Source organism: Metarhizium acridum (genome assembly GCF_019434415.1).
Source record: "Metarhizium acridum strain ARSEF 324 chromosome Unknown scaffold_405, whole genome shotgun sequence".
Taxonomy (NCBI): Eukaryota; Fungi; Ascomycota; class Sordariomycetes; order Hypocreales; family Clavicipitaceae; genus Metarhizium; species Metarhizium acridum.
The window spans coordinates 36,547-62,281 of NW_027094034.1; the positions used below are offsets into that span (position 1 = coordinate 36,547).

At 31.7% G+C, this 25,735-nt stretch overlaps 3 protein-coding genes across 3 annotated transcripts; 2 read left to right on the plus strand and 1 right to left on the minus strand.

Moving 5' to 3' along the window:
• Window positions 1-16,373: 16,373 nt before the first annotated feature.
• Window positions 16,374-18,112, plus strand: J3458_016805 (uncharacterized protein; the record flags this gene model as incomplete). Its single annotated transcript, XM_007817974.2, has 2 exons — window positions 16,374-17,148; window positions 17,217-18,112. 2 exons carry the CDS (start codon window positions 16,374-16,376, stop codon window positions 18,110-18,112), a joined length of 1,671 nt encoding a protein of 556 aa, XP_007816165.2.
• Window positions 18,113-18,719: 607 nt separating this feature from the next.
• On the plus strand, window positions 18,720-19,577 carry J3458_016806 (uncharacterized protein; the record flags this gene model as incomplete). The annotated part of the gene is made up of 1 exon (XM_066121002.1): window positions 18,720-19,577. One exon carries the CDS (start codon window positions 18,720-18,722, stop codon window positions 19,575-19,577), a length of 858 nt encoding a protein of 285 aa, XP_065973934.1.
• A 105-nt stretch (window positions 19,578-19,682) lies between these two features.
• On the minus strand, window positions 19,683-20,275 carry J3458_016807 (uncharacterized protein; the record flags this gene model as incomplete). The annotated part of the gene is made up of 2 exons (XM_066121003.1): window positions 19,683-19,732; window positions 19,840-20,275. The coding sequence occupies 2 exons, from the start codon at window positions 20,273-20,275 to the stop codon at window positions 19,683-19,685; spliced, it is 486 nt and encodes a 161-aa protein (XP_065973935.1).
• Between the last annotated feature and the right edge of the window lie 5,460 nt (window positions 20,276-25,735).

Here is a 25,735-nt window from a genome sequence, read left to right on the forward strand (position 1 = left end):
AATTATTATAGGTTATTATAAGTAATTAAGTATTCTCTTAAAATTTTAAGCTATGTTTTTTTTATATAATATTATATTTTAAATATAATTATATTCTTATTAATTATAGTTTATTTAATTAATCTTAAATAATTATATCTTTATTAATTAATATAAGTGTTTTTTAAAATAAAGCCTTTAATTAAAGTAATAATATTCTTCTTTATTATAAGTATAATATAAAGACTTTAATTTAAGAATTTAAGGTATACTTTAAGCTTATTTATAGCTATATTTTATAGAATTTATAAAATCTTATTTACTCTTTTATTATTTATAATATAGCTCTCTTTTAATAAATATAATTAATCTCTTAAATATAACTTATAATTACTTTTAATTAAGGTTTTCTCTTTAAGTATTATTATTTCTTAAATATAAATATTCTTTAATTTAACTTATTTTCCTACTATTTTATTTAAGTAATAGCTTATAAGTTCTTTAAAGTAATTAATTAAAAAATACTAGGTATATATAATTATATTTTCAGTCTTTGATTTATAATATATATAATACTAGAATATAATTAAGCTTATAAGGGTAATTTAATAGTTAAAGCATTTATTATTATCTCTTAATAAATTACTTAAAATATTAGTTTTTACCTCTTATAAGAGAGTTAAATACGTATAATATTTTACGCTTATAATTAAATATAAAGTATATTTAATAGCTTTAAAAGTATATAAACTTTATAAAGAATTATATTTTCTTTTAATATATATAAATATCCTATAAATTATATTAAATATTATATATAATATTTATTAGTATATTATTAAGTCATTTAATCTTATTATTAATTAATTTATATAGTTTTTACTTAATTAATTACTTAGCTTATATAATAAGTAAATATAATATAACGTTAAGAATCTTTTTAATTTCTCTTCTTATAATATAACCTATTATTATTAGTTTAAATTAATTTAATTAATAGTTTAGCTCTTTTTTAATATAACTTTTAACTATAAATCTATAAATTTCTATTAAGTAATTATTTTATAACTCTTTAAATACTATTATAAATATAAGTAATAGTTCTTTATAATACTTATTAAGGATTTTTAAGTTCTTATAAACTTTACGCTTATAATTCTATTACTTTTAAGGTTAATATAATAGTAATTAAAAGAGATAAAGATTAATAAGATTTTACTTAATAAGTAGTTTCTCTCTTTTTATATGAAACTTATTAGTATATATAAAGTATATTCTTTTATATATAATAATAATTATATTCTTAGTTTTTAAAAATAAGTATACTTAATTCTTTTTTAGTTTAATAATATTAGCTTATACTTATATTTAAGTAATTATAATTAAATACTTTATAAGTTTAATTTCTTTAAAGATATCTTTCTTAATTAAAAACGCTTAAAAAGTTTAAATACTTAATTTAATTAATACTTAAATATCTTCTTATAAGGTTTCTTATACCTTATAAGTAAAACTTAAATAATAAGTAAGTTAAAAGATTTAGTTTTTAATAGCTTAAACCTAATATTATATAAAATAATAAGTAAAAAAGCTTTATAATACTTTTAATAATAATAATATTAAGAGTTATAAAGCTTTAAAAAGAAAAGATATAAAGGTTATATTATATTAAAGAGAAGAAAAGATATTAATATATATAAAAGATAAGAAAATTAAATACTTAAAAGGTATAAAGAGTACTTTTTTATACCTATAATATATAATATTATAGTTTTAAGTGCTTTATTTAAACTTTATAATAAATTATTATATAATTTCTTACTTAATATTACTTAACTATTAATTTCTCTCTTTTATAACTCTTTTCTTTTAATATCTCTCTTTTTTATCCCTGAATTATTTAATTATAAGTAATTAAGTTTATTATATTTATAAGAACCTTTTAAACGTTATTTTAATTATCTTAAAGATAATTCTTAAAGATAAATTTATATTTTTTATTATTATTAAAATCTAATAAAATTATAATAATAAGCTTTAAGCTAATTCTTTTATTATTTATTAAATACTTTACTTTTTCTTTATTTAAGTAAAGTTTCTTTAGTATATATTAATCTTCTTTAACTTAAATACGCCTTTTACTTTTAGGTTTATAGTAAATATAACCTTAAATAAGATAATACTTTTATATATACTAAGATAACTATTTATATAAAGCCTTTAAAGGGTACTCTTTTAAATAAAGCTAGCTATTAAGGTAAGATAAAACCCTTTAATTATTTTTATTAGTTTATTTTTAATAAGCTTAAAGATAATAATCTTTTATACTAGAAAACACTTTATTATTAGCCTTATAATATAATTCTTATTCCTATTAAAATAGCTTATTTAAATAATTAATTTCTCTTAATTATAATTAATTACCTTAAGCGCGTTTATACTTTACTTATATTATTATATAAGAGATTAAATTATATTTTATACTTTAATTACTTTAACTTCTTTAAGAAAACTATTATTATATTTAAAGAATATATTATAACTTCTTTTTATAATCATATATTCTTTAAAATATATTTATATAAGTCTTATAATAATTACGTTTAAAATAACTTTTATATTACTTTTTATAAATAATATTTATACTTAGCTTATAAGCCTTATAATTTTAATTATAGTTTTTTATTTAAGCCTTTTCTTAGAAAAAATTACTTATCTTTAATTATTAAGGTATATATTAATTTAAATATCTTTTTTTATATTACTTTAAAGAATACTTTACGTATTATAATTAATTACTCTTATTCTTATAATAATAAAAGACTTATTAAAGCTATTACTTATAAAGTAATTAAAAAACTTAATAAAAAGATAAAGAAAAACGTTAAATTTAAGGTATAAGTAAAATAAGCTATATTTTACTAGTACTTTAACTTTACTTTATATAATTAATTAATTTATATTTTATTTTATTAACTTTTATCTCTCTTTAAAGTACTTATATTATCTTTTCTTAATATTAATATCTTTTACTTCTTTTAGCTTATTTAATTTACTTTATAATACCTTTTATTAGTTATAATTTATAAGAGATTTAGGTAATATTAGGCTTTTTAATAAAAAGTTTTATCTTAAAGTAATAAAGCTTATTCGCTTCTCTCTTTATAATTAATATAATAAATTAATTTAATAATTATCTTTTTAACTTATAATTATTCTTATAATATACTAGATTATTTAATCTTTTTATACCCTTAATTATTTTAGCTTTAAGTACTTATAATTAAGGTTAATTATTAAATAATTAAGTTTATTAATAATTAATATTATTAATTATAAATAATAATAAAATAGCTTTTATTTTTAAGCTAAAACCTAATACTTTTAAGCTTTATTTAATTATAAAGAATTGAAACTACTTGTATTAAAATTATACTTATATAAGTCTTATATAATAATTATATAGTTTTTAAAGTAAAATTATATATTTCTTATTAAACTTTTATAATTTTTAATATTAATTTATATAAGTTAAAATAAAGGTAAATTCTTAGGTTTTTAAGTTATTTTAATAATTCTTTTATTAACTTACTTATATTTAATATAAGTATTATCTCTTATCTTTTATTTTAAGCGTTTATTTTTTCTTTAATTAACGTTTTCTTACTTTTTAAGAGTACTTAAATATTATTAATATATTTATTAATTTTTCTCCTTTTAACTCTTATCTTTTACTTTAATTATAGCTTTTTTCTTAAAATAAAATAATTAAAAATAATAGTTTTATCTTTAAAATAAGGATTCTTAGCTTTAATTAATTAATATATTTATTAAAATAAACTTATCTCTTTTTTTAGTTATAATAAAAGGTAATTTAATTTTAAGATACTATTATAAGTATTATTTAAGTAAAAGTATAACCTTTACCTTTTTATCTTTAAGCTTTTTTACTTAATCTTTAATTAAATTAACCTTATCTTTAATCTTAATTATTTAATTACTTATATTATAAGTAAATTAACTTAAGTAAAGTCTTTTAATTTTCTTATTACTTTTTATAGTATTTAAGTTTATCTCTTTTTATTCTTTTAATAGCTAATTATTTATTATAAAGAATTATTAACCGTTTTTATTAGGCGTAAACTTCTTTAAATAATTACTTAAAATTATTTTATTTAATATAACCTTATCTAGTATTTTAATTTAATAAGCTCTTAAAATAATAACGTAATTAATAATTTTAAATAAGTTATTTTATTTTATAATAAGTTTTTTAATTATAAATATATTAATACTTCTTTAAACGTTATAAATAAGAATAAAATTATTTAAATTTAATTAATCTTTATCTCTTTTAATTAACTTAACTTATAAGCGGTTAGTTTATTTAATTAATTTTCTTTTAAACTTATATACCTTTTTCTTAACTTTTATAACGTTTTTTACTTTCTATTATAATAAGTATACTTTTACTTTAAAGAGATTTAATTTTAATTTTATTTTATTTTATTTAATTAGCCTTTAAGTAAAAAACTTAACTTTTAAAGGTAATATAAGCTTTTATTTATAAATAAAATAAAACGTGAATTTCCTATAAAAAGCTTAAATAACTATTTTATTTACTAGTAATACTCTTATTAAATATTAGTATTATTTTCTAGCTAATTCTTTTATTTTAAATATAATTAAAGCTAAAGATTAATACTTAGCTTTTATAATTATATTAGCTTTTAAGTTATATTTAAATATTTAAATTCTATAAGCTTTAATATTCTTAAGAGCTTCTCTTAAATTATCTTATATTTTTAAGCTATTATTATAAATAATATACTTATAAACTTTAAATCTAATAAGTATTTTATTTAAAAACTTTCTTATTATTAATACATTTACTTTATAAATTAATTTTACTTTAACTTAATTAATAAGATTATATTTAGCTTTAAGTAAGTAATTAAAACTATAATTAAATAATAAATATTAAGTGTTAATATATATTTTACTTATAGGGTTTTTAAAGACTATTAGTATTAATATCTCTTATAATTACTATAATACGAATTACTAGTAAGCTTTATAATACGTTATTATTTCCAGACCTCTAAATGTATTGTATTTTTTGTATTTTTTACTATACTGTATTGTAATGTATTGTATTGTAATATATTACAATACATTACAAGATAAGAATACCTATAAATGTATTATAAGGCTATAAAATATCTAATAATAGAAATAAATGATTACATAAGCATATTATATATTAAAATAAAGCTAAAAATCACGTGATTCTAAATCTTTAAAAATTAACCTTAAAATGTGGATATCAAGCGAGATATTAAGCTTTAGAGTTATGTCTTAAAATAAAAAGTAAGTAAAGTAGGGCGAATTTTCAATTGCTCATAACTTTTTGAGATAATAACTTATAGTAGTAAAAAGTGGGGCATTTTAAAGAGCTAATTTAGCTCTTTTAAATAATATAAAACTTTCCCTTAAAACCCTTATAATTAGCCTTATAATCTTAAGTTTAAAAAAACAGGGGTTTTTTTTACTTATAATACATTTATAGGTATTTTAGTTATGTAATGTAATGTATTTAAATACAATACACGAAAATACAATACAATACAAAATACAATACATAATACACTTGTATTTACTATATTTGTAAGAGCTCTGATTATTTCTTTAATTATATTTTATATTATTTACTATTAATACTATTACTTAACTACTTAATAAATTACCTTAGTACCTTTATAACTTATAGTTTTATAAATCTTCTTAATTATTAATTACTAATAGTTAAATTTATTATTTATTAATACTAGTTCTTTTATTATTTTAGTTAGTCTCTTTTAAAGCTAGTTATTTTCTATAAAGAATTACTTAACCTTTATTCTTAGCTTTTTATATTTATTATTCTTAAGATTAATTAATCTTTTTAAAGTTAAGAGAAATTTTATAATTTAAAGGTATTTTAATAAGTAATCTTTACGTTTCTTTAACTTAAATACTAATACGTTTAAATAAAGGTTAATAAAATCCTTTATATTTCCTTTAACTTTTTAATTTATTTAATTTAATAGGCTAGGCTCTTTTCTTAAGAGTTTATTTATAATTCTATTAATTACTTTAAGAATATATTTAACTATAAAATTAAATAATAAAATATAATTAATTTATTTAATAATTAATAAACTTAATATATTATTAATTATTTTATTAATTTAATAAATTAAAACTTATAAGTTAATCTTTAAAATAAAGTAAATATTATATAAATATATTTTAAGCTTTCTTAAAGTATAAATAATAGCTTTATACTTTTATTTTATAGTATTATACTTTTTTTTAGGTTTTATTTACGTTTTACTTTTATATTTTATTAAATAGTATTTCCCTTTAATAATTTATAATAAAGCGTATCTTTATTTTATATTATTAATATTAATTATAAATATAATCTCTTTATAATCCTTTAAGAGATTAAGTATTATAAGAATAAAAGCTTTTATTATTATATTTTTTAAGGTTTTTATTATTATTTATTAAGCTTTACCTTATTTTTATTTTATATTCTTCTTTAATAGTTTAATAATTAAGTTTATTATTTAAGTGTATCTTTTAATTTATATCTTATAATAGTTTATTAACTCTTAAAAGAACCTTATATTCTTTTAATCTTTATACGTTTTTTATTTTAGAATCTTAAGTATTCTTACTTTAATAGGCTTTTATTTATATATTTTATAAATAAATTCTATTATAATAGCTATTTAATAATAGAACTTTAATTTTAATATTAATATAATATAACCTATTAGCTTAAAGTTTATAAGTACTTTATTAATATTAATTAAATATTTTAATATAAATTTTCTTACTTTTAATAGTATCTTTTTATTATTATAAGTAATTATAGGTTCTCTTACTATTAAATTATTTATAAAAGAGATATATATATCTAGTATAAGGTTAGATAGAATTCTTTTTATAATTCTTAGAAATTAAGCTATTAAGTTTATAGCTTCTTATAATAATATATATAATTATAATAAACCTATTAACGTAAAGATTATAATTATATTCTTACTTACTTTTATAAGAGCTACTTAATTATAGCTTAAAAGTAAGTTTATAATAAAGAGAATCTTATATATATTAAATCTTTTATTAAATTTATTCACTTTTAATAAGATATAAGTATCTTATATTATAATCTTATTATAATTAATTATTAAGAGAATAAAGCGTACTTCTTTATTCTTCTTTTTTATAAGAAAGTAAGAATTTTAATATAACTTATAGCTTTCTTTTAAATACTTATACTTTATCTTTTTCTTTAATAATTTAATTAATTTAACTTAAAGTTTTAATAATATAAAAATTAATTTTACTCTTTATACTTTATATTTAATTACCTTAATAACTTAAAAGAGTATTATAATAGAATTTACTTTATTATAATAAAATAAGTCTTATATAAAAGCTAATTTATAGTTTTTAGAAATAGTCTTAAAAATATAAGCTTTCTTTAATTATAAGAAGTTTTTAACCTTTTTAAGCACTTAATTAAATATCTTTTAACTTACTTTAAATCCCCTTAATTATTTAAAGAATCTTCTTATAATATATTTTAAGTACTTATTATCTTTTTTAATTTAGTTTTTAACTTACTTTTATTTCTTAGTTTCTTAATTATAATTACCTTTTAAAGTTAATTTATTTAATAAAATATTATCTTTTAATTATACTTTATTAGCTTTTCTCTTATATATAATATTTACTTAAAGATTAATTACCCCTATCTTTTAAAGCTTCTTTACTATTACCTTTATTTACTTACTTTATTTTTAATATACTTTCTTAACTATTAAAACTAGTATTTTCTTCTTTTTCTTAATAAATAAAGAAATAAACTCTTCTTTAAATTCTTCTCTTAATAGCTTATAAAATTTATTATAAGTATTAACTTCTTTATTAAAGGCTAAAAACACGTAAATAACTCTCTTTTCTCTCTCTCTTAATATCTTCTTTAATATTATTATATTATTTCTTTAATTATAGATTCTTATCTTTTTAGTCTTTTTAATTAAGTTATTAATTAAGATTTTAATAATATTAGGTTTATAATTATAATAATTAAGTTATATATTTACGTATATAAAACTATAAAATATATTTAATAGTTTAACCTTACTTTTATAAAGTCTTAAATTTAAGAATAAGTTTACCTTATTATTTATAGTTTATATAATAATATTAATTACTTATAAATTAATTAATATAAACTCTTTTTTATATATCTTAAGTTTATTTCAATTATTAAAATTTAAGTAAATTAACTTATCTTTAATATATTTAACTATTATTAGATTTATTTTAGCTTATATTATAGCTATTTAATTATTATTTAACACTTATTTTAATATATTTAACTTACTTAAATTAAATAAAGCTAACGTTTTATTATATATTTTTTATATTTAATATATTATAAGTAATATTTAATTATATTTAACTTTATTTAATACTCTAATATTAGGTAAATAATAGTTTTTTACTTACGTATTCTCTTATCTTTTTAATATCTTTTAATTACTAGAATTAAATAGTTTAAAAAATTTTAATGTTTTTATTATAAGTAAGTAAGTTTTTAATTATATTTTATTAATTATATTTAATACTTTTTATATAATTAATTCTATTACTTAAAATATAATACGTATAATATAAAATTTATATTAAATAAGTAACTTTTTACTCTCTTTATTATAATTAAATAATATTTAAGTAAGTTTTATAAATAATATATTTAAAATTAATAAAATATAAATAATATTTAACGTAATATATAAATAAATTAAAGTTTATATATTTTTAAGGTAAAGGTAAGTTCTTATCTTCTTATATATATATATAATTTTATTAGAAAATAAGATTATAAATATACTTTAAATTTACTTAAAGAGTAAAATCTATATTAATAATATTTTCTTATAAGTTATTATTTATTAAGACACGTATAAGAGATACTCTCTTATAATTAAGTTATACTTATAAGTATAATAACTTTTACGTATACTTAAAAATTCCTTTAAGTTATAAAATTAAGTTTACTTAAAAGTTAATTTAATAATTAATTAATTTAAGTATATTTTAAAGCCTTTTTATAAGTAATACTTAAAGCTTTACGTTTACACTTATTAAGAGTATATTATTTTCTTTATTTAAGGTTTTTATTACGTTTTAATTATTTTTAATGTAATTCTTTATAATTAATATTATATTAAGTATTAAAATTACTTAATTTAATTTTAAAGTATTTTTATTCGTAAATTTAATAGATTTCTTTAAAAGAGTTATTAATTTTTTATTATATTACCTAATATTATTAATACTATTAATATAATTATTAATTTTATTTCTTATTAAAGTTATAAGGCTTAAAAGTAATTAATATAAGTCTTTTAGTAGAATATTAATCTTTTTAAAGAGCGTTTCTTCGTATAATTATATTATAATTCTTTTAATTAAATAGTTTCCCTTTAATTATATTATTTACGCTTACTTATTAGCCTTATCTTTAATAAGTTTAATTATTTTTAGCTTAACTTTATTATTTTAAGTTATAATTTTACTCTTTTTATTTTTATTCTTAGTATTATTTTAATTATTTTTAAGCTTTACTTACTTATATATATTTACGTTTATTAAAAGGTTAACTTTAAATTTAAAACTATAAGCTTAAATACTTTTTATTATATATATTTTAAATATTATAATTATTATAATAAATAAGAGTTTAATTAAAGATAAATTATAAGAATTACTTTTTTTTAATATTTACTTAAATATATTAATTTACTTTAACTTCTTTTATAATATTTTAATCTTTTTTTATAATATATTTTATTTCTTTAATAAAGTATCTTTAAAGTACTTTATATAATTTAAGTATATATAAATATATATATTTAAAAATAATTTAACTTAAAGTATAATAAGCTTTTTTATATAACTTTTAATAATAAGAAATTAAAATAAAAGTTATAATAATATAATATATTTTTATACTTTTATATTAATTATAAGAATATATATATTTATATTATATAAAATAAAGCTAAGTATTTAATTATACTTTAAGTAAAGGTATTTCTTAAAGAAATACTTTATATTATTATAATAATAATATTAAATCTTTTAATATTCTTTTATATAAATATAATTAACTTTAAAGTAATTATTAATATTATTATTATTTAATTCTTTATTCTTAAATTAAATATAATTAAATTAAATTAATTTTTAATTATTTTAATTAAGCTTATTACTTTCTTAAAATAAGTTCTTTTAATATTACTTAACTTATTTTTTTAAGTTAATTTATCTTTTAATTTACTTAATTAACGTAATTTTTATCTCTTTAAGTTACTTTTTAATTTTATTTATTTAATTAAAAGAAGAATTAATAATAAAGTTAAGTTCTTTACTCTTTTTTTAATTTTTATTTACTTTTATAATTATAAATTTATTTTAATATAAACTTTACTTTTTATAATTATTTAAGTTACTCTTAAAAATATCTTTTATTAATTTATAAATAATCTTTAAGATATATCTTTAATTTTAAAGTAAGAATTTTAATTTTAATATAATTAAGTTATAATTTATAAGTTTAAGCTTAACTTATATATACTTATTTAACTTACTTAAAAGTATAAAATATTTTTTTAAGATAATTTTACTTTATAAATACTCTTTTTTATTTATAAAGCTTATAATTAAATAATTAAGTAAAGCTTTATATAAAATATTTAATTAAAAGATAAATTTTATTTACGTAAAAGATTTAACTTTACTTTATAAGCTTTAATAAAGGTATAATTAATAAAAAGTCTTAAAAATCTCTCTTAATTATTAAATATTAAAACTTTTAGCTTATTTATTATAGTTTTTATTTAATTTTAATTAATTATATTATATTATAAGAGAAGTTTCTTTTTAACTTTATTATATATTAATAATTATAAAAGTTTTAATATATATTCTTTTAAGAAAAGTAATATTTTATTTTAATATTTTTATTTACTTTTTCTTTAAAATAATTAAGGTAATTATTTTCTTCTTAAATTTCTTTAAGAAGTTAAAGATATTCTTTTTATTAAAAAGTTTAACTTTAAAGGCTTTTTAAAATATAATTAAAATTTCTTATTTACTTAAAGCTTTTTTAAGAATTTTAATAAATCTCTTAAAGTTAAAGCTTATATTAATAAATAAAATAAGATTTTATTAGCTTATAACTTTAAATAAGTTTTTATTATAAGTTATAATAAAATTAATTAATCTTAAAACGTTTAGCTTTTTAATTATAAGCTTTTTTTTTCTTTAAGTTAAATTCTTAAAAAAAGTATTATTAATAAGAATATAAGTTCTTTTTAATAACTTTTTATTAATTAATAATAAATAAATTAATAAAATCTTTTCTTTTAAATTCTTTTTAATTATTTAATTAATTATATTTAAGAAATATTTATATTAGTTTACTTAACTTAAAAATAAGCTTTTATATCTCTTTTAAAGATAATTCTATTACAAAGATAATTTTATAAGCTAAAATATAAAGGCTATAAAAAGAGGCTATACGTACGAAAATTAAGGGTTTAAAGAAGAAAGAAAGGAAGGAAAATTAGCAGCTTAGTTCGAAGCTCTTACAAAGGCTACGGTAGGCCTTAAATAGCTAGCGGTAGCTAGCTAAGCCTAGCTAGGCAGCTCTAAAAGTAAGGATAAAGTAAAGTTTACTATAATATACTAATTATACTAGGAATATTTGGGATACGGCGTTACGCTAGGCCTAAAATAATACGATATAATATAACACTTAAAGGAAACTACGTGATAGCCTTAAACACTTAAATACTAAGACAATTACCTAGCTAGCGTACTAAAGCTAACCTAAACTTAGCTTAAACCTCTACTATACACGCTTTAATAAACCGCTACTAGAATAGCTAGCCTAATAGGTACCTTTAACTTACACGATCTAGAATACGCCTTATATAATTATAGGTTATAGTAGGGTAGGGATAACTTAGAATAAAAGCGAGGGGGTTTTTCTTTCTATATAAAGGGTTTTCCCACTTAAATTACATGTAAAAGTACTAGAATAGCTATAATAGCTTTAGAGTACTTGAATAAATAAATAAATAAGCTAAAATAATAAACGTTATAATATTATTTCTTATAATTAATTATAAGATTATAATTATTAAAAATACTATAAGAAATATTATATTCTTTTAATTAATTAATTAATTCTTTCTCTTTTTAATTCTTTTTTAATTAATTTAAGTTATTTTAATAAAAGTTTTCTTTTTAATTATAAGTTTATTAATATTTAAAGAGTAAGTATATTTTTATTTTAATTAAAAACCTTTAAAATAACTTCTTTTTCTTTAACTTTATTATAATAATCTTTATCTTATTATAATTTCTTTTTACTTAATTAAATAATTTAAATTATCTTTATAATTTACTTATAATTTCTTTCTTAGTTTTAATTTATTTTATTATAATTATAATTCTTTTATATTTTTTTAAACGTAAATATTATTAGGCTTTTATACTTATTTAAATTCGTTTTTATAATAGCTAAAAAGTATCTTTTATAAGAGATTAAATAATTCTTTTTTAATAAAAATATTATTTAAGCGAAACTATTATTTTTATTAATTTAAATAAAATATATATATATATACTAATAACTTTATATATAATATTATAATTTAATTACTTTTTAATTCTTATAACTTACTTTTTAAGGCTAATAAGGTTCTTAAATAAGTAATAAATTAATTTAAATAGAGTAATTAAATGCTTTTAAAATACTTGTAATTTTAATTACACGTATTATAAGCTATAGTAAGGCTAATTAAATAACTTAATAAAATATTAGTAAAAGATCTTATAAACTTATTATAAAGATAAAACTTATAAAATTAAAGACTTAAGCGTGTGTTTACTCTCTTATACTTAGAGTATTAATAAGAAAACTATATTTTCATTTTTTAAAAAAGCTTAAATAATTAATAATAAATCTAATAAAATACTTAAATTATAATAATAAATACATAAATTAGCTAATATTATAACTAATTAGCTTATATTAAAAGGTGGGTCCTTCTAGCTTATTATAAGCTTAAAAACTAGATTATATAATTTTCTAAAAACACATTATACTATACTATATTATAAAAACTATAAAATGTAGTTTTTAAAGTTTTAAGCTTATAATACTATAAAAGAACCCACTTTTTAATATTAGCTTATAATTTAGAATTTATACTAGTTATCTGTAAAACTTATAATTCTATAAGTATTTTATTAGATTTAATATAATTTTTTATATTTTAAACTATAAAAACTATAAAACTATAAAACTACACTATAGTTAATGCTCTGCTTATACTAGTAATACAGCTATAATTAAATGCACTATTTAACTTTCTTTAACTTGTAAGTATAAATACCACTACACATTATAAGTATTTTATTAGATTTAATATTATTTATTATATGAAAAACTATAAAAACTATAAAATTATAAAACTATACTACTTCTAATACTTTAAATAGGGGTAGCTTTAATACCTATAAAAGGCTTAATTATTAAGATTCACGTGAAATCTTTTTTAAAAAAATATAATAAAAGGTTAATAGTAGCTTTACGCTAATTTCTGTAATTAAAGTAACTAATATTCTTCTTTAAATAAAATAAGCTTATTAATCGAATAATAATAATAATAATTTAAGGCTTATAATACAGCGATAATTTGAGGCTCGTAATACGGCGAAAATAATTTAAGGCTCGCGTAGAGCATTAATAAGAAAACTACATTTTCATTTTTTTAAAAAAGCTTATATAATTAATAATAAATCTAATAAAATACTTGAATTATAATAATAAATACATAAATTAGCTAATATTATAACCAATTAACTCACATAAAAAGTAGGTTCTTTTAGCTTATTATAAGCTTAAAAACTAGATTATATAATTTTCTAAAAACACACTACACTATATTATACTATAAAAACTACATTTTATAGTTTTTATAGTTCTAGGCTTATAAGAGCTTATAAGGACCCACTTCTTATATTAGCTTATAGTATAAGATTTATACTATTTATTTGTAAAACTTATAATCTTATAAGTATTTCATTAGATTTAATATAAGTTTTTATATTTAAAACTATAAAAACTATAAAACTATAAAACTACACTATAGTTAATGCTCTGGGCTCGCGATACGGCAATAATTTGAGGCTCGCAATACGGCGATAATTTAAGGCTCGCGATACGGCGAATACCAAATAACCTACCTTACAAGGAGACTTAAGACACATAAGCCTAAAAAAATCACTGTGAGACGGTATAAAGTAATATTCCCACTTTAAATTAGTAGAGCATGTATTAACTAGGGTCAAAAAGTTAACCTTAATTTTTTGGCCCTAATTCCGGGAATCACAGCCTTAGGTAAAGGTCGGGCAAGTTCACATTTCGGACGCGGTATCCCGTCCGATCTCGCACGATAACAGTAGTTGGGTTAGTGACGACTAGCGAATACCCGGTGTTGTACGATTTATAGGCAAGAGAAACTGCTCTACGTGACACATACGACCATAGCCGCAAGCAAAGCTTAGGATCCCGTCCGATCTCCCTCAATAACCTAGCGAGCGCTGGATTAGTAGTTGGGTCGGTGACGACCAGCGAATACCCGGTGTTGTATGTTACTTTTTTAATTTCCTTTCTTTTTTTGCTTGACCTGTCACTAATCCCCTTGGCTAGTCTTCCCGCAAAAGTGTCGAAATGCAGAGGTAGTTGGATGTAGAATTTCTGAGAGTGCCACTCATCTCTGGACCTAGGGATTGGTGTGATAGTTTTGGCTCAGGTATTTATATTGGAAATGGCGCGGGGCCCTGCATCTGGCACGGGTGCGAGTTTATCGTAAGTGAACGGGAGACTTTAGACTCATATATGCGACAAACATGAGCACATCATTTTTGAGTGCGACTATTCAGGCGACACGCGATAATACAATCAACGTCAGGCGCTTCGCGAACATGGCAAGGCTTGCCATCCTGGCCGGGACTTGACCACATACCAGGAGAAGTCGAGCTAGGTCTGTGTCCTCATGGGCACGCGGGTATAACTCAACTTTGCAGTCCATATGCCCGTCTGGAACCTGTAACACTGCTGGCCGCCACGCAAAGCTGCGGGGGCTAGTTACAGTTCCTGATCCTCTATGCCCGCCGCAAAGGCAGCAGAGTCCGTGTTATCCCATAGTGCCAGAACAATGAGCCGTACTGTTTAGAGGCTGTAGTCTGTCTCGAGGTCTCCCTGCCCAAGGCGCTGATATCCATCGGCAAGGCCGCAGACGAGTATGGGTGAGTGGTATCCGTCATCGTCTGCTTAGAGGTTTATTTTACCTAGTACAACTACACTAAGCATTTCTAAATCCTGTTATAATATAATTGCCGATATATTATAAATGTCCCAAAGGTGGTCAAACCAAGACCCGAAATAGATGTGTTTCTTTTCCAATATGAAATGGGCTGGCCTTGGCGACAGGCACCTACGTCATCAGTCTATCATGCTTCATTTCGATTCCCTAACCACCTGAATTCCTTCAGGTAGCTCGCCGTCCTTTATAAACTATAACAAGTGAGAATATAGCAGGATCTCACATGGGGGAAACTACCAGGCACCCCGTCGCAATGTAATCGTATATATAATGATTTTGTCACGTAGAAGATACGGCATCACTGCGCATCCATTTTACAGGTCCCATGCTTGTGAAATATTGACAACCCGAGCGGTGAGGCCGGTGAGTCGCGAAGCGGTATTGTAGTGGGCCATAGTCTGACTCATGAATCATGGTCAACGTGAAAGCAGGGATGTGCATATTGTGGTTGTCCAGAGGGCTACATGGCGGCTCAATTCACAGTCTGCATAGAATCAACTAGGGGGATCGACTGATGATAATACAAGTACCATCAGTTTATAGTAATAATGCACTCGAGTAATTAACCCATGCACGTCGTCTCGGAAGACATACAAGCTACAGCGAAGTAGGCACCAGGCATTTAGAGTTGCCCGATATTCGCCCGGTATGGCTACAAGGCTTGAGTTGTAAAAATTGCAGAGTAATAACAAAGACGAGCAAACATACCAACCAGGTACATAATATATAAAGAGATATTGGATGACCACGTCTCCTGCGTCTTGCCGCACTCAAGCACAACCAAGACATTCACGTACAGCCTATTCTTTTCCTCTTCATCATTTTATTCAGCGCCCAAGGTCGTTTCAACACCTTGACTAAGCTATGACGCTTCTTTACAAGGCTCTTGCAGTCCTTCTTGCGGGCGTCACAGCTGTTCAAGGGGTGACCCTTGGGGAAGTTGGTCAGTCTATTCCAGACTGCGGCGGACTGGCACGGTTTGAAAAGGTAGTGGCTCGCCTGGACTATAGAGACGGGCTTTATCGCTCCTCTGCTCCCTACTATGTCAATGAAGACGAGGACCTGAAAATATCCGAAGACACTATTCGATGTCTCCAGAAATATGGCATCACGCACGTCATCTCTCTTAATAGTCAGGCCAATAGCCCGGCTATTAGGCATGCCCTTGAGCAGCATGGAATCGTTTACACGGCGCTACCTATTCCCGACTACCACGCTCCCTCCATGGACCAGGTCGAACAAGCCTGGCATGCTTTCCGCGCCCATCGAGCAAGCACGCTTGTTTGGTGTGGCTTTGGGCACGGCAGGACCGGAACAATAATCACTGCGCTGCAGATGCACGCCCAAGCAGAGAGGGGCGAATCGCTAGAATGGACTCGTTGGCTGTACATGGTTGAAAACTCGGTGGAAAGGGACGTCCAGTATGACCTTTTAGACGAGCTACAACTACGGCTACGCCATGGATACCAGAGCCAGATTGAGTCCCCAACGGCTGCCGTGGCGGTTGATCTGGCGGGAGCCGAGCAGCGTGTGATGGAGGGCGACTTTGATGGGCTTGATTGCTCTGTCGCTCTAGGTGCGGCTCTGGGCTCTTCCTGGGACTTTTTCCAGTTCAAGAGATCACTGCCTGGTGAGAATAGTATGTATAAAGGCTGCGTTTGCCCCAGCATATGGAACCGTTGTTAACACTTGCTGTCAAAATAAAAGGCGAATGCAGGCAAGCCCAGGAAATGCTACTGCGCCAGCAATGTGGAGTTAGCGACTATAGCCGTCCTTCTGCCAACTACTTTGGATCGCAGGGAATCCGCATCTTTGCACGCGGCAGACAGGGCGACCTCATTGTGAAGGGCTGGGAGAACAGTCAGTGGTGGGAGCATTGGACCAGCCGAGGGGGCTACATTGCCAGCGAGCCTGCTGCGGTATTTATCCAGGAGGGAGATGTCCGTGTCTACGCACGGAGCAAGGACAATCACCTTGTGGAATCGGGCTACTACGCCGGTCAGTGGCAGCCGTGGAAAGACCTGGGCGGAGAGATTGCCGGTGCCCCTTCAGCCATCTACCTTGGAGACCACGGCATCCGCGTCTACGCACGCGGCATGACCGGCAGACTTGTGGAAACCGCTTACTATGACGGGAAATGGCAGGCTTGGAAAGAAATCGGAGGACACATTGTGGACGACCCTTCAGCCATCTGGATGAAAGACGAGGAGGGCATTCGCATCTACGCACGGAACAGGCTCGGCCAGCTCATAGAAAAGGCCTTTACGAACGGGGAGTGGCAGGAGTGGAAGACTATAGGCGGCCAAATCAGCAGCTCGCCGTCGGCCATATATCTCGGTCCTGGAGAGATCCGCGTCTACGCACGCAATCACCGCTACCAATTAGTCGAGCAGTCTACTAGGGGAGGCCGCCTGCGGGCATATTGGACCAACCTGGGCGGAAACATTGTGGGCTCGCCCGGAGCCATGTACATGGGAGCTGATGGCATTCGCGTGTATGCGCGCAACGCCAAAGGCAACCTGCTGGAGAAGGGTACCTGGTCAGGCAGATGGCACGGTTGGACAGACTTGGGCCGGAAGGAATGTCAAGGTAGAAAGGCCTAACACGGGAGCGAATGTCTTGTTTGCCTGTTTACTAGATGCCCTTGATCTAGCATACCTCAGTGCTCCAGGCTAGAGTGTGAATTATAAATGTCCAACGCACGAGGAATCGTGGGGAACTAAACGATACCTAGCCGGACAAGATTGTGTTGATGAAAGGTGTTAGTTGCTTGGAGACGACGTCTTGGGCCGGCAAGGCAGAGTGGCATCTACCAAGAGACCTAAACCTTGTTCTTTCGCCTTTGCGGCTACAAGTCGGCAGGAACAAGTCTGGTCTTTTTCTATTCGTCTGGTTAAATAAACTCTAGGCTACAGTGGGCAGAGGTCTCTTTCGTAAAACTAAAATGCCATGGGCAGGCAACCAAGCCTGTTAGTGACGTGTGGCACCACATGTCGGCGCTTCACTTTCATGGAATGAAAAGTTAAAATGCATCATGCATATGCTGCGTGTTCCTCGAGATCAAGCATAAAAAGGGAGCCTGCCCCTGCTGGCAAAACATCTTCAATTCCGAAACGCACGTCTCAAACTTGGAGCCATTTCATCCCATCACATCCTTCTCAATCCACACCAACCATCTTCATACGTAAGCTTCTGCACGCCTAATGCAACATGTCTAGCAACAGAACCTCCTGGCGTTGTCTACCTCCCGAGATCCAAAACAACATCATTCGTCTTCTGCCAGTTCTCGGCGGGAGATGCAGCCGGCTCGCCACCGTTTCCCGAGACTGGCACGCCATTATCGAGCCGCTCAACTTTGCCGAGATCAGTCTGACAGTACCGCGCCTCGCAGACCCCAACTCTCGAGCTATTCTGTTCCGAAAGAGAAGCCAGATTCGCTACGTCTGGTTCCGCGTGGAACTGACGCAGTACGATTGCACACGCTGTCATAACACTGACCTGGCATTTTGGGGCCTGGACGACCAATTCATCGCAGATGCCTTTGAAAGCTTGTTCACGACACTTGCCGCGTGGGAGCCTCGCGGCGATTTGATGCTCGACATCAGTGTGTACTCGCCCAGTGACAACCAGCACTGGTTTAAATACCTCAGCTTCCGCTCAGATACCAGCCTCGGCGAGTGCTCGTCTCCCCGTGGACACGAACAAGAAACGACCCTGATCAATGACCCAGCTCATGGCTGGGTTGCCGGGCGACAGGTCGTTGCTCCTGGCTGGCCCGCCATCGAGCAGACCTTCGAAGAGATCATGGCCGATGGGCCTTTCGACGACGAAGAACCCGAGATGCAGTGGTGGCGGAGTCTCCCCCTCGTACCCGTCGTCGGCGTCGTTCTCCTTCGCCAGCAGACCCGCCGAAGATGGAAGCCGGTTGCGCTCGCCAACATGCTCACGCGTTTCCCCAACATGAAGGAGCTTTGCTACGAGCCCTGGAGGGAGTGGGAGAGAATTCAGGTCTTTACCGATAGACGCAAGTGCCTGCTTAACCCCTGGGCGAGTCAACACAGCCGCTGACCGACCACACGACAGGCACCCAGACGCTGATTGAGTCTTTTTCCTCGACCAAATTGAGCAAGCTGGTCATATTCGAGAACTTCAACGAGTCATACCCGGAAAGATTTACGCAGCCTCCCACTCTTCGGGAACCGGACCCGGCCGTGAGCCAGAAACTTGCCAACGTCAGCCTGCACCTCACGACGCTATCCGCCTCTTTCATGGTCGACGCTGGTTTCTTCTTCGCAGCGCGTCGAGATTCATGGAAGTGGGAGAAACTCACTTCTCTGGTGCTCACTTCGAGCGTCCTCACTCACGATGCCGACACCTCGGAGATTAACAACATGCTCCGAGACGCCGCTGCCGCCGCGCTCAAGATGCCGAGACTTGACACGATGGAGTTGTGGAATGGAAGACGGGGTGTGGCAATGCTCTTTCGCTACCAGAGGGCTCGAAACGGGCAGTCGGTCATCATGACGGTACGGGGCACGTCGGACTTTTCTCCAGGGGTCGCGGCCACGGAAGCCTGGGACATGGTCGCCCGCCGGCATCGCCATGGCAGGGTCGTCGTACAAACCTCTTCGATCGATCCAGATGTGATTCGATGCCACGGCGATGCCATCCTCCATCTGGGACTCTCGACTGAGGTTGTTAGGCCTGTCTCGCTGCGGCAAATCCTCAGCGAACATGGTTTGCGGGCGTGAGATTGTCAGCATCATTGGGCACACAAGAGGCGAGAGAGCAGGTCATTTCAAGCGAGGGTCTCTTCGTACTAGCGTTGAGGTAGCTTCCAATATGGGGGTCTCAGTTCCTATCCTTACCTTACAGAGATCTTCACCATCGCCATCGTCATTACCATTACCGTCACAATGTAGAAGACTTGTGCAATGATTGAGTCTTGGTTTCAGCCGATTCCGGATGTTTCGGCCTACTTATCCAGGACACCGCGGAAAGGTGCTCCATCGTCGTCCGGAGCAAGTTCCCAAGCCCAGGACTGCTCTAGGTGTTATTTCCTGGATTGCCAGTAGATTGACAGATGCCACTGCCTGAATATACATGCCTGTGATGCTCCTGCTGTCGTTACAGTCGGTGCATGATGAAGACTCCAAATACCCTTGCCCACTGCCAGCTCGATGCTCTTCTTCTCGCTGGTATTCACATGCTCGCCAAAATGTGAGAAACTTGCCCATTCCTCTGATTCAATCATCTTGATGCCTCTTTTGATGAGCTGCTGACATGATTTGACAGGCCACAACGCGGCCCCTTGACGCAGCCAGGAAAGAAGTCGCCCCAGCCCGCCACGTCACCATCGCCGCCGCCCAAGCCGCCCTCGACCGTCGTCTGTGGCTAACGGACTGGCGTCGTTTTGTTTTGGCCGAGGTCGCGGCCGAGGCAGCTCTTCCGCAAGCTACATGTGCATGGGGTATTCTGTCCTGAACAGCTGCCAAAGATGGTGGTGGCTGTCTCTGGGAGAGTGGTGAGCTGTGGCACTCAGACCACATCTATTCCGGATCTCTCAAGACGTAGGCGGGTGTGTTTGAAACCATGGTTGGGTTGGATAACAGGAGTGGTCTGCGCTTATTGTTGTCTTACTGTACGTAGTCTGTCTCTTCCAATACATGTTAGTTATGTCTTATTTGGACGTGTAGCGGTCAACAGCGGCAAGATTCCCTTCCATTAGTATGTTCCGCTCGTCATCTGTAAAGGCCGGGCAGAGACGGAATGCAATCTTGCGGAGTCGACTGAATGCTGTGCAGTAATCTTTAAATCGCGTGGCGAGTATAGAAGCGAACGTGGGGAGTAGAGTGTAAAAACGGGTACCCGTGGGTACCCGTAGGTATTTAAGTTTTTCTTAGGTTATTCGTAAGCTACTTATTTTAAAATACTACGCCACCCCTTGCACGTTAGAGCTGTGGGTGCAAGGGGTACGATCATCCGAAGGCTGGGAGTCCTTGGGCCAAGCAACTATTAAGCCATTACATTTAGCTAGCTATCTAGTTATGCAGAGCCGTGGTCTGACCTATATGGATTCCGTGTAAGGACCTGTCGTCTTCTATGCCGCTCATCCCTCATCTTCATCTTCATACCCTCTGGTGGAGACTCGTAAAACAGGTGACCACGATCAAAGGGCGCATCCAGCATCAAGCCCTGGAGCGTTTTTACGCGAGAGACAGCTACGTAGCTTAAACCAGTCTGAAAGTCCCGACAGGAGAGATCTGTCACGATGACATCTTCAGTGATGCTCTGCGACTTGTGAACCGTAATGGCGTAGCATACGATCAGGGGAAACTGCGTGCGAGTGCAGAGAGTGCTTCCGATGAGGAAGTCCCTGTCTACTGGGAGAATCGGGACAATCTTTCTGCCATCAGCGGTGGTCAGGAACACAGGTCCACTGTACTTGTCAAACTCCATCATGATAACACAGGGAGGGTCTTGGACTGGGTCAGCCCCCGGTGCCCAGCCGATATCGTAAACGGTACCGCGAGCGCCGTTGCAGAGACCAACTGGCTGCCAAAGGTTAGATGTCAGCATCAGACGGGCGCCAATGCATATAGGGATCTGCTTCGCAAGGTTGCCCGCCTTGTCATCAGGCGCCGCAGCCGCGCCAAGGCCGACATTCTTAGCCTTGACCTGAATGACTGGCCGGCCGAGGCGGTCGAGGTGGTAGTGGTTATATTCGTTCACCCTATCTTTCGTGGCGTATACTCGCAAGGCGTTGGCGAACCTGGCGACCTCCAGATCATCTAGCTTCGCCTGTACTCGACCGGAAAGGAGTTTCCAGGACTCGACTGACAGTTGGAGGAGCCGCAATTCCTCGAGAGCTGTGCGAAACGCCTTCTGATCGTCGCCCCGTTGCCGTTGGACAACCTTCAAGAAGACTGATTTATCGAAGCGTCTATATGCGTTCCTGCCTTTGATCTCCACTCCCTGCACCTCTTTATCGTAATAGAGCGGCTTCTGTAGCACGGGTGGAAGCTGGAAGAAGTCGCCAACCAGAAGGATGTTAAGACTACCAAAGAACTCCTCATTCCTACTCGGGAACGCCTCGCGCAGGCGGTCATCGATCCAAGAAAGCTGTCGCAGTCCCAGCATGCTCTTCTCATCGATGATCAGGTAGTTGATGTCCTTCAGCTTCTTCTGGAGCTGGGCCATGTCAGTGGGCGAGAGGGGCTTGAAGTCCTTGTTGATTGGAAGGTGTAACAGGGAGTGCAAAGTAGTGCCCGATATCTGATTTCCCGCGACGCCAGTGGGCGCGGCACGCCAAACAGGTGTCCCTCTCCCGGCAGCAGCGGCTTGGAGGTGCGCGGAGAGCAAATTAATGAGGTATGACTTCCCGGTACCACCTCCACCATCCACATGGAGCAGCAACTGAGAGGGTTCCTGATTCAGGAAGTGGTCCATCACGGTATCGTATACTAAGCGCTGATCCCGGTTTAGGGAATCTCGAGCTTCCAAGGGCTGATGATCCACATCAAGGTCAAGGCGGTTTGCCGCCTTGCGTTGCTTCCAGTAGTCGCCCTTGAGAATACCGTCATCAGTATACCGTCCAACGTGAGGGGTCCAATCATAATTGATGTCGATGTCTCGGCGGCCGAGCATGTCGATATCCTCTTCCTCCAGCGGGCGGTCGGGAAGCATGCGGGCGAGTTCATGCCAGTCTTCATCCACAATGGGCTCTTCATGGACCTCAAGCTCAAATTCGTCGTCCTCAGCCCTCAATTCATTTGTATCTGGCTCCCCATAATGATCGTCCGCATGGGTGTCACGGTGCTGCTCTCTGCAAAACCTGTACGCAGCCGCGAAGGAATCGAACCGCTGCCCGCCCACGGTGAGCAACTCCTCTGGAGAGCGATGCGGATGAGCCATCATCAATTTAACACGGCAGAAGTCACCAAACTGGGGAGATGCCTCCACGGACCTGTATCGAGGAAAGTAAGACAGGACTCTCTTCTTCGCGTTGGCAGCGAGTCTCCTCCACGTCTTGAGATTATACGATTGCAGGTACTCGAGGTAAGTTGCATCCTCGTGCTGGTCATTTCTCTCGAGATACCTCCTGTAGCTGCCGACGGTCTCGTTGACATCTTCATCCACGCGATACGAACGTGCATGTTGCTCCAAAGGACGGCAGTCGACAGAGACCACCATCCGCGTGCCTTCCTGCAGAGGAATGTTAAGGAGAAGATGGGAAATCTCCTGCGCCGAGTAATCTCTCTCGGCAATCAGCTTATTCATCAGGCGAGAGGAGAAGGATAATAGCGGCTGAAGGTGTGCCGTGTGCGGCAAAACCTGGTCTGCAAGCTTACAGTAAGGCTCAGTCTTCTTCTCAGATTTGCTGCAATACTTGGCAGCGTACGTAATAACCGCCTGTAGGCTGGTGCAAGGAGATATGTCGATATTGGCTAGCCAGCCTAGTATAATGGCGGGATTGAAGTGATTCATGAGGTTGTCATTCCGCGCCGCCTCGAAGACATAGTACGACTTGCCTTCCTTCCTGATCACTGCGGCCAGCTCCCGCAAGGCACGAGGAAAGTCAAAACGACACTCCCGCTCTGGATTGGCCGCATTGGCCGCCTCGATATCTGCAGCAGCGCCTTCCATATCCCTCGCCAGATCAACGGTTCTCTTCCTTACGCGTAAGCAGTATGTGGTATTGCATCTGTGGCGCTGGCAGCGGTTGACGATTTGTGAGAGACGCAGGAATGTCAGTTCTGTACTCAGTGGATCTACGCTCAGGGGGTTACCCTCACCCTGGGGCATAGTCCTAGTCGGCTCAGGATTAATGGCAGTGATGTGGAATCCCCACGTGCGTGCAAAAACATCACGAGCGGCTTCATCCACCATGTCGACTCTTGGGCAATTCTCCATCCAGTACAGGCCATGGTTGTGCGGACTGCCACGCCCTTGCCATTCATACCGATCCCAGTAATCCGTAATGTTGAACTTCTTGCTTAACACGATATCTCGAAAGAAACAGTATCGGCGGTAGAAATGGAAAGCAGCAATGTGAGGATTCTGACGCAAAAGTTGGCGCGAGAGACCCATCCTCTCGGACTCGGACGCAGCCAGCCATTCATCATATCGGGGCATGTGCTGGTAGAGACTCCGCCAGTGTAAATCTGCCGGGCTGAATGTGATGAATGCACCAGGACATCCAAGGTTGTAGGCATAGGCCTCGAGGTCCTGCCTCTTCCTGTTCCAGAAGGGGCGCGTGCCGCGAATAGGTACCGCATGTCTTGTGATTGAGTTGATTAGCACCTGCGCCTCAGGGTCCTCGCTGTGCTCCAGTGCCTGAACAAGCTGCTCCCGTGTGAGCGGTTCATGACTACCATCGTGTTGCTTCACGAAGAATTTGGACCGTGCACGGGCCTGTGACCGCATCAGAGTATTGAAGGCGACGAAGCGGAAGGTCGGGTGGCGTGCAAAACGCCCGTCATGCCAGCGCATCGCGTGCTCGATGTAGTCCTTGTAGTCGATTGACCGTAGCCGAGGCTCAACAAAGTCGGCTCTCCCGTCAGGAAAGAGGCAGGGAAAAGCTAAGGAGAGTAGGGCATGAGAGCGATTGAACTCATTAATGGGTGTGCGCCGTATATTCGGAAGCTGCAGCTCGTGCTGCACCTGCTCCTGGAAGCTTGTGGAAAGCCTTGGTTCAGCTTCTGGTTCTCCGGCAAGAATAGACCGCAGAGCATCGAGCTCCGTGTCCTTGGCCAAAAGGTCCGGCACCGCAGCCTCGTCCTCCAGGTCCGGTTCTGCCTCCTCATCTTCCTCGGGTCCAACTTCGGCAGCCTCCACCTGGCTCTGGGGGATGTCGTCCAGGACATTGCCATCTTGAGGCAATTGACTCAGCCGCTCTTCGTCGATGACGATGCATCGATAGCCAGGATGATGGCGCCGGAGGTAGTTAAGCCATATGGCAACTGGCTGGCGGCGTACACGGAACTGGCGGGTGAATTGCCGGCTAAGGTTTGCATGGGACGACGTATTGGAAGGACGGAGTAATACAGTGTTCAACTCCCGCGGCAAAAGCGGGAGTTGGTTGTACACCAAGCCAACCTCGCGGAGAAAGTGAACAACATGTCCCCGATATTTGTACTGCTGGCCCCGCACAAGCATAATATTCACGTGGACGTGAACACGGCCTATTAAAGACTCTTCAGTAGGTGTAAGCTGAGGCAATTGAG